The sequence below is a fragment of the Solanum stenotomum genome, chromosome 7 (assembly GCF_019186545.1).
Source record: "Solanum stenotomum isolate F172 chromosome 7, ASM1918654v1, whole genome shotgun sequence".
Classification (NCBI taxonomy): domain Eukaryota; kingdom Viridiplantae; phylum Streptophyta; class Magnoliopsida; order Solanales; family Solanaceae; genus Solanum; species Solanum stenotomum.
The window spans coordinates 48,280,824-48,291,663 of record NC_064288.1 but is presented as its reverse complement, the minus strand read 5'-3'; the positions used below and the strand labels follow the sequence as shown (position 1 = coordinate 48,291,663).

Sequence of the window (10,840 nt, the reverse complement as noted above, 5' to 3'; positions counted from 1 at the left end):
AAAGAAATGAACATATTCCTTTGGGCTTTTCGATTTCCTTTTTATAGACAACATTGTTAAAGCATGTGTTTATGGTTTCTATATATTCTTAGAAAATAGATTTTTGTGCAATTTTTGGGTATAGTTTACTTAACTTTAGTTGTTTTCTGTTTAGTTTCCTTAACACCTATTTTAGTGGCTTTGGTGAATGATCTTGGACTAGGGTCAAGTCTTTGGTCGGAACCAGGGCTGAGGAATAGGAGTGGTAAGTGGGTTAATGGGTCTTCTAAGCTAAGGGTAGGGTCTTGATAGACATTGACGGATAAGTACATAGAGCTAGTGAAGATTCTAAAGAAAAGGAAAACTAACATAGTTTGCGTCAAGGAGACCAAATGGGTAGGAACCAAGGATCGAGATGTGGTCGGTTTTAAATTGTGGTAGTTAGGAGGCTCAAGGGATAAGAATGAAGTAGGATTTTTACTAGATAGGAGCTTAGGGAGCATGTGGTAGAGATTAGGAAATCGTTGACAGGGTAATGCCGGTTAAGCTAGTCACTGGAGAGCTTAAGTTGAACATCATTAGTTTTTACACCGCAAGTGGGCTTGGATGGGGAGGTCAAGAAGTGCTTTTGGAGGATTTGGACAAGGTAGTAATGGGTATACCGCACTTAGAGAAGTTTTTCATTGGTGGAGATTTCACTAGGCACGTCAGATCAACCACTAGTGGTTTTGCTGCGTGTGTGGAGGTTTGGGTTTTTGGGTTAGAAACAACAGAGAAGTTTCGCTTTTGAATTTTGTTAAACCTTTTGATTGGTAATGGCTAATTCATGCTTTTCAAAAAAAAAAAAAAGCACTTGGTTACCTTTTGTAGCGTAGTGGCCAAAACTCATAGATTATTTACTCTTTAGGAAGGGTGATAGAGTTCTTTGTAAGGACTGAAAGGTTATCCTGAGTTAGAATGTTACTACTCAATATAAACTTTATAAACTTTTGACGATGGACATGGAGATTAAGATGGAAGGGGAAAAGAAGACTTTGTGTGATCGATCGAGGATCAAAGAGGGTGGCTTTACCTTTGCCCGATCCTAGGAGATGAGGGAGAAGTAAATGGCGATGAAGGTTTTAAGGAGTAGTGGAAAGGTAAATAACATGTGGGATAAGGCATCTAATTGCATTAGGGAAGCAACTAGAGAGGTGTTAGAGATTTCGAAAGGAACCTTTAGTGGCCATTGAGGGGATTGTGTCACACCCGAGCCTATATCCTAGGCGTGGCCGACACTCAGAAATCATTATTGGTCCGAAGCAACTCTTGGCTTGACTTACTACTGAACGGAAGGTTAAACACTTACACAGAAGCTTTAAAAGTTATACATATTCACGCCTTTGAACATGCATTATGATAACTATGAAATATAAGTATGAATCATCATAATAATAATGTTCAAAACATCTGAAGATCAAGACTTAATTGACTCGTTAACTTGTCTATGAAGCCTCTACTGAAGTAAATACATAGCACATATTTTTCTTATTATGTAATTTTGCCTAACTTTATCTATTTCATCCGCATACCAAACAATCCCTAAGTGACACACTCATAGGTGGATATACAGTTATACTTGTGAGTTCAGAAATTTCGAATTTGCATTTGAATGGAATAGTAAATTTCGAGTACCAAACAATTTTGATATACTCTAATAGGATAAAATATTTTTTACTCTATTAAATTACTTAAAAGATAATTACAAGCTACTATCAATTATGAGTGGAACTAATAAAAAAATGTGAAACTAATTTATTTAATTTTGAAAAAAAGATAGCCCTCTACGACATGTTAAATTAGTACAACAATAATAACATACTTAATGTAGTTCCACAATTTAAGAATAGGTGTCGGGACAAGAGGTACAACTACCTGAATAATAAACTAGAATGTCTACTAAATAATGAAATAAATAATTGAGCTGGAGCCCTTCGAAAGTAAGGAGGTCTTACCAAACGTTGATGGAGAGGATCTCAATGAAGCGTTTATTGTCAATCGTGAGTACCTATATCTGCATCATTAAAAGATGCAGTGTCGAATGGCGTTAGTACATGGATGTAAGGTATGTAAAATAACTAAATGACACTAGTTAGTCTAAACATACATAACTGAGAAACAACTCGGAGAAAGACTAAAAAATGGATAACTGTAAAATAAAGCATGTCAATGTATTGAAAACAATAAAGCTTTACAACTTAGATATATGCAATTATGTCAAATGCTAAAATAGCATACTTTACCTTTCTTGGGGAGTTTCTCTAACTGACAATCATCACTATGACCCTCGTGATGATATAACGTATTACTCACGTTACTAGAGTCATCCATTAATTTGTCAGGGTAAAAGAGGAACTGAACTAATGAATCCAATATTTAAGCCCTTATTAGAGGTTTTATGAGGAGTCGTCTGAATCAACGATACGGTCTTATCCTACATTGGATATGTTGTTATGTTGTATGAGTTATCCTAATCCTTACCCCACTCGGTGCTCAATACTACTCTCAAATTAATGTAATAATGTTCAATAACAGTATAAGGTTCAGTTTTAGGAAAAAGGATCCCACTTTAGGGGGGACTTATAATTTGTGTCTTGAATTACTACTCAAAATACCTCTTTATGAATATACTAAACTTGTTTTAAAAACTGACTGTGAGTTTTTCTCTAAAACGGATTATGCTTTCTTTAAACTAGCCTTGTTTTCTTCACGAAGATAATGCATAAAAATTGATATATCAAGACTTTCATAAAATTCGTAATTAAATAGGGTTCATGGGATGAAATAAGCATGATTAATGATTAAGAATCATCCCATAAATAATATATTGAAATACCCACAACAAAATCAAGAATTTATGATAAGAGAGTAAGTAGAACTTTAGAATGTAGTAAATCTTGAGATTGATACCCTAGTTGAACCATGCTAACTCAAATTTAGATAAGAGGTTGTTCTTCTTGATCCTTGCCCTAAGTCTTGGGAAAAGTAATGAGAATAATTCTAAGGTAGAACGCTAATAATAAACTTAATTGGGTTCCAAAACATCGAGATTTAGGCTTAGAAAGAATGGGAGAAGACTAAAATATTATCCTTAATTAAAAACTATCGGAAGTCTTTCACGAGGCCTAACTACGACCCATAGTTGGATCTACTGCTTATGGATTCCAGACCATAATTGTAATACCTCGAAAATTAAAAAGTTGGATTGAGAAGGGAGAGTTCAATTTTTGGCACTGGTTCAGGAAATATATGTCCTAGCTACGAACTGTAGGAGTCCTACAGGCCGTAGGAAATAAGTCGTTGAATTGAGTTGAGTTTTTGGAAATGTTGGACCTGCAAATGGGCAGGGCGGGATGTAGTTAGTTCTACGGGTTGTAGATGGATTCCATAGAAGGGTTTCAAACTTAGTGATTTTTTGTGCTTGAAATTGGATTCTACGAGTTAGCTTTAAGAGCCATAGGAAATTGGTCAAACCGTAGAATGGTTCCGTGAGAAGTGGATGAATTTTTGAGTTTCTGAAGTTGGTTCTATGGTTGACCAGTAGGGGTCATAGATAGGTCTACAGATTGTAGGTCCCAACCACAGATCACTTCCGACAGTTAATTCTTAAGGGTATTTGGGTCTTTTCCAATGCATTTAATGCCTATACTACGTTGTTTTGATCCTAATTCTAAGACCTATAACTACCTTTCAACTACTAAAATACCCAATCCCTCTCATTCTCTCAAATCCCCAATTCTCATCCCAAGTTCATCCTCTCCAATTCTCTCTCAAGTTCAAGGAAGAAAGCTAGGGTTCCAGACTCCACGTCTCTTCTTCTCTCTTATTTTGATAGGCTTTGATTACTAAGGTATGTAGGAATTCACCAATGGGTTCCATTCATTCACTGGGTCCCAAAATATTCTCAAGCCTCCAATTTAATTTCACCTAATTTGATTAAGGTTTCATATAATCTTCATGAGTCTTATTTGATTTTGATTAAAGGGAAAAATGACAAATATACCCCCGAACTATCGTAAATGGTATGTAGATATCCTCCGTCATATTTTTGGGACATTGGTGCCCCTGTCATCCAAAAACTAAAACATATATACCCTTTATACTAACGGACATACACATGTCATAATCTTATCCGCTGACCCGATGGATAAGATTGCACCACGTGTCCCTATTTAGTCTTCTGCTAGAGTGAAGGGTATATACGCTCTAGTTTTTGGACGACAGGGGCACCAATGTCCCAAAAGTATGACGGAGGGTATCTACATACCATTTTGCGATAGTTTGGGCGTATATTTGCCCTTTGTCCCTTGATTAAATTGCTCAATTTAAGTCTTATAATGCATATTTGATACAATTACATATTTTTCAATTGCTTTCCTATGGACCCATGCAACATTCATGATTTTGATGATGAATTTATGAAGAAAGCTTATGAAGATATGAATTATGATTTTATGAAAAGCCATGCATGATTTATGAAAAGATATTTTGTGAACTAAGGATGATTTTAATATAAGTATGAATGAATTGTGAAAGGTTTTCACATACTTATGAAATCATGATTTGTGAAAAGTTTTCTCACGTATGTATGAATTGTGATTTAAAGGAGCTACTCTATGATGACTTATGATTGGATTGGTAGTTAAAATGTGCATTTCCAAGTATTATAATATGATTATGACTTTGTTTTTTCCATTGGAATTTTACTTAGCATCAAGACGACTTTGAGATGGAGGCTCTCCCGTTAGTAGAGGTCGGGTCTTTAGAAGTAATCTCATTGTCCCAAACTGTGTGCCCCGTAGGATTGTCTTAGTGACTTAGCTAGTGGATCCACAAATATCATATGAATTAAAGTTACAGAGATTACCTTGGCAAGTAGGATCCCATTTTTTATGTGAGGGTTACATCGAATTCCATATTATAGCTCACATGGTCTTAAATATCCCACAAAATGAACTATGTTACCTTCTAAGGGTTTTACGAAAGCTTTCATTATGTTTAAAGTATACATTGATTTTGTTTATGACTTACGATTTCTTAAAGGCTTTTTACTCATGCTTCAGCTTGGTCATGCATATCATGTTTAATTTTCCATATGATCATGTTCATGTTTTTATGCATTTCCCCATACTTAGTACATTTTGAGTACTAATGCATACTTGTGCCTATATTATTTTATAATATAGGGTCCGACGCTTTTCCTCCTCCTGCTTGTGGCTAGATCCGGATTGTGCTCCATTGTTTTGGATTGGTGAGTCCTCATACTGCAAGGGCAATACCATGAAGACTTTTAATGCTTTTATTTTGTTTTGTTAAGACTTTGTACGTATTGTATGGATTACGTCTTAACCACTCTTATATTGGTTAGATTGACTTGTTAGAATAAAGTTAGTGTTCTGCACCTATGTTTTGACCTATTTCATGATATGAGACTTTCTACTTAATTGTATTCCTTTTTTATAGTCTATTGTGTTAAATATATGTCAAGTGGCTTGTGTAGGACCTCTCGGGTCTTATACATCATGTCACGTCTAGGGTATACTTTGGGTCATGATAAACTTGGTATTTAGAGCACAAGATTTTATAAACGTCTTAGGATGTCCGACAAGCAGTGTCAAGTAGAGTCTTGTTCATAAGAGTGAAGCACGTCATATTTATGAATAGGAGGCTATGAGGTTTTTTGGAAACTTCACTTCTTTCACTACTTTAAAGTCATGCCATAGAGTCCATCTCTATAAATGTCATCCTTCTCCTAACTCTTATCCGATGCTTTTAAGGAAATGACTCCTCAAAGAGCTTGTATGATAAGGAATGCGGGTGAGAATGTGGAGCCTGAGGTTTCTCTTGGCCAAACAAATGACTCATGTAGAGTTCCGAGCTGCTTTCTAAGTCTTGGCTCAAGCTATGACGGCCTAAGCTAATAGAGAAGTTTTTAGTCCCGCGAACCCAAATGTGGGTACAACGACAACAAGGATAAGAGACTTACTTCGATAAAACCTTCAGAATTTCATGGGTCGAAAGTCTATAAGGATCCTCTAGAGTTCATTGATGACGTGCATAAGATGGTGGAGATTATGAGAGTGCCACTAATGGAAAAAGTGGAGTTGATCGCTTATCAACTTAAGGGTATTGCTCAAGTTTGGTTCAAACAATGGAAGGAAAAGAGGGCTATTGATGTGGGTCCTCTTTATTGGGAGAAATTCAAATGAGTGTTTCTCAATTGTTTCTTTCCCCTTTAAATGAGGGAAGCGAAGGTGCTTGAGTTCATTAATCTTAGACAGGGAAATATGAGAGTGAATGAGTATGCTTTAAAGTTCACTCAATTGGCTAAGTATGCTTCGACTATGGTTGCCGACTCTAGGGCGCCATGGTGATTAAGGTTATGGATACATCTCGCTTGATGACACACACCCAATCAATCGAAGAGCAAAAGGCAAGGATCAGTGATGTTGACTTTCTCATTCTAGATCCGGTGGACATGATCGTCATCGATTCCAACAAAAGTTTTTTTTTCAAGGTTCTTCCAATGCTATATCCCATAAGTTCAACAAGAATAGGGTGTCAAACCCCTACGCCTCAAGAAAGTGGCGGTAATGGATCTTCTACTCTTGCTTTACAAAGGTGTGGCAAGAGTCACTCGGGGAAGTATTTAGCCGATATAGATGATTGCTTTAGTTATGGAAATAGTGGTCACACGATGAGAGATTGTCCGGCGTTTGCTACTAAGGAAAGGGATAGTAGGAAAGCTCAGCCTAATGGTTCCGATTTGGGTGCTCCTCGTCAGAATATGTTCTATGCTTTTCACACTCGACAGGATCATGAAGGTTCTCTGGATGTTGTGACTGATATGTTGGAAGTCTTTCATTTTGATGTGTATGCTTTGCTTGATCTGGGTGTTACATTGTCATTTGTTACTCCTTATGTGGCCATGAGATTTGATATTGGTCTTGAAATTCTTTCTAATTCCTTTTCTATCTATATTCTGTAGGTGATTCTATTGTTGCTAAAAAAGTTTATAGAAATAACCTTGTTTTTGTTTCCTATAGAGTCACCCATGTTGATCTTGTAGAGCTTGATATGTAAAATTTTGACGTTATTCTTTAGGATGGATTGACTTCATGCATGTTATGCTTCCATAGATTGTAGGACTCAATCGGTCACATTTAAGGTTTTGAATGAACCTATTATTTCACGGGAAGGGGTAAATTGTACTCTTTAGGGGAAGTTCATATCTTGCCTAAAAGATAGGAAAATAATTTCTATGGGTTGCATTTATCATCTTGCTCGAGTTAGGGATATGGATTATGAAACCCCTACTTTTGAGTCAGTTCCAATTGTAAATGAGTTTTTGAAAGTGTTCCTTGATGATCTTCCCGATATTCCTCCCAAAATAGAAATAAACTTCGGTATTGACCTTTTCCCATATACATATCGTATCTTTATTTCTCCTTATCATATGGATTTGACAGAACTTAACAAATTAAAAGATCAATTGAAAGACTTATTGGATAAGGGATTCATTAGACCAGTATCTCATCATGGGGTGCTCCATTTTTATTTGTTCTAAAGAAAGATGGTTCCCTCAGAATGTGCATTGACTATCGGCAATTGAATAAAGTTACTGTAAAGAATAAGTATCCTGTTCCAAGGATTGATGATTTGTTTGATCAACTCCAAGGTGTGAATTACTTCTCCAAGATTGACCTTCGGTCGAGTTATCATCAATTGAGGGTGAAGGAAGATGACATTCCAAAAATGGCTTTTTAACACGGTATGATCATTATGAGTTTTTGGTGATGTCTTTTGGTTTGACTAATGCCCCAATAACATTCATGGATTTAATTAATATGTGTTGACACCCAATTTTTGACCCTTTTTTCTTCTAATTTATTGTTTTCGAGCTTCTAATTTTATAACATATAAAATAATCCTTTTTCACAATTATTTTTACTATTATGACTATTTATCTACTAAAATTATGTGTTTATTATCGAAATGATTATTGTCACTTTTACACCTTCTTTTCTTAAAATAGTTATTTGTTGTCGCCTTCTCTCAAGTTTCTAACCTATTTAATTAATTATAAAATCTTATTTTTTGTAGTTGTACTTTATATTAGTGTAAGGTTGTAATATTGATATGTTATTATGCAAATCATTCGTTATCATTTTTTAATATATATATATATATATATATATATTATATTATATTAGATATTAATTTAGAAGCCCAAAATAATTTAAAAGAAGAAAGGAAAAAGGGTGAGAAATTCGGCCCAAAAGCCTCAAATAAGACCAAAACATTTCAGCCCATATTTTATATCAAAATTTGTCCAAAATAGCCCAAATATAGGCCCAACCCAACATTTTAATCATCAGCTGAACCTAATAACACTTACCCATCTGCCCCTTACGTTTTCTTCTCCCCTTTCCTCTTTTGGAGAAGACTCCATTAATCCTCAACCAAGGACAAAAATCACCAGCCTTGTTTTGGTAAAATTTTTCATCTTTTTCTTCTACAATGGCAGACGTCCCTTTCTTCCTCCCCTCATTTACATCTCTCTTCTTTAATTTGGTCAAGAAAATGCCAAAGAACTTTTGAGATTTCAGTGAAAGGATCATCAAGTAGAGATTTCAAAATTCAAACGACTATTTTGTTTCTTAAAATCCCGCCCAAACTTGAGCCAAGAACCGTAGTTCATTGCTATAAATACCGACACATTCCACTTGTTTTGAGAGGATTTTTTTTTTTGGATATTGATAATTGCCTTTGCACTCATTTTTAACAAGAAGTTTTCCTGCCTCCATAGCACTTCTAACCACTGTTCTTTGCTCTAAATATTGCCTTTGCATCCCTTTTTTATCTTGGCTGAAATTCTATTTTTTCAGCTTGCTCGNATATATATATATATATATATATATATATATATATATATATATATATATATATGCATTCGTGTGTATAAAAAAGGGGATTGCTTAAATGATCTATTTTTATATTTGATCAAATATGTATATTATATGTGCACCATTTGGATTACAGATGCATTACCTGTAACTTTTTTAAAAAGAAAAGAAAAATAACAATGCATGAGTTTAAGTCATCTCTTCTACTCTGTTAGTATATTTGTACTTATAGATATATAGGTTTGTTCCCCTTTAAGTTTATATATATGGCATTTTAAAATCAGAAAATTTATGCATAAGTTTTTATCCAAGTCTTTAAGAAGTAGTACCTTTGTAACTTGAATATGAATTAAAAGTTGTTGTTGTAGTGACTTTGAGCTTTATTCGGCATTTGTGTATTTTTCACATTTTGGGTAGTATATTCATTGGCGCTATTTAACTCGATTCTATAGCTAGTTTATTCAATATCGAGTAAGGTTGGATTGCTTTACTAATCTCTTTTTACTTTCTTTACATGTACACTTTGGAGCAAAATTGAGTCTTGATTCAAGACTCTAGCAAATTTCAAGTTTTATAGACTTGACGTTACCCTCATACCCGCACATGGAGTCTTCACTACATTTTTATTATTCCGAATGGCAAGCAAAACAAGCGAGCCTCACTTGGAGTCACTCATGGCTATTTATATATTTTAGCATTAACTTGTTTATTTATTTTTCTTTATATTTTATACTTGCTTATGTGACTTGAATATGTTTTATTTTTGAATTCTCAAATAGGTAACATAATATAGATGTTTGGGTTTGGATATCTTTAGCTAGAAACAAACATTTATTAGTTACTTTACCTTTTATAAACTTTATTTGGCAAACCTTTTATAAAAAATACATCTTTTTGCGCCATTTTAAACTCACTAGATTTATTAAGTTTGGCTCAAACTTGACAATGTCTTACAAGGAAAATTTGTTGTTCTAAACTCTTATTTTTCTAAAACTTTTTCTAACGAGAGCACCTTGTCGGTCAATGAGCAAGTGTCTATTTCTTTTAATTACTTATTTTTAGCCATGGATTTGTCTAAATTGATCTAAAGAAATTACTCTTTCTTAAATCTTTTTCATTCTAATAAATTGCAAAAGAGCTTTTAAAATAAAAAATGTTTTCCAACTTGGTTATTCAATCACTTAATATTTAGCACTCATATCTTTCTATTAAAATTAATTAATCTAAGTTTGGCCAGTAACCGTCTTTAACGGATCTTAAAGGATGTCTTACCCCTTCCCTTTAGGATAACTAGAACTCTTACCTAGAATCTTTTAAGCTAGTAGACCTTAATTGAAGTCAATTTTAGTATTACTTAGTTAAATATTTAGGTGTCCTAATTCACTGTAATAATTAGGTGGCGACTTCTTAAGTTAGTTAGTAATTTGGAAATCACCAATATGTTGTACACATTTTGACCTCGAGTTAAAATGCGGTATAACAACTTGACGACTTCACTGGGGATTTTATGTTCGAAACCATAACAGACTTAAGTTAATAATTAAGATTTTTAGTAGTTGCTTGTGTTTTTTAATTGTTTGTTTATTTTAATTGCTTAAATATTTTATTCATCATGCTTATATGATATAAACTGCTTATTTATTACTGCTTTATATAAATTGTTACCGCTTAATATAAATTGTCATTCCGTTCATATTTTCTCAAATTCTGGAAAATTCACACAATCACACGTGCACGCGAGGTGTGTTTTCCACACCCGCAAATGTCCTTCAAAATCCCAAAATTTAGGAGAGTTGGCATATGCGCGGGGTGTCCGAATCTTTTTCCGTGTGATCGCGTAGCCTTCTCACTCGAGTTGTCCACTCGAGAACCTTGTGTCTACTAAACCCACTCTTAATTAACCTAGGATAGAGCTA

General features: G+C 34.4%; 1 protein-coding gene across 1 annotated transcript; it reads left to right on the top strand.

Moving 5' to 3' along the window:
• Positions 1–6,385: 6,385 nt before the first annotated feature.
• LOC125869979 (uncharacterized) lies at positions 6,386–7,006 on the top strand. Its single transcript, XM_049550358.1, has one exon. It carries the CDS (start codon positions 6,386–6,388, stop codon positions 7,004–7,006), a length of 621 nt encoding a protein of 206 aa, XP_049406315.1.
• The last annotated feature ends 3,834 nt before the right edge of the window (positions 7,007–10,840 follow it).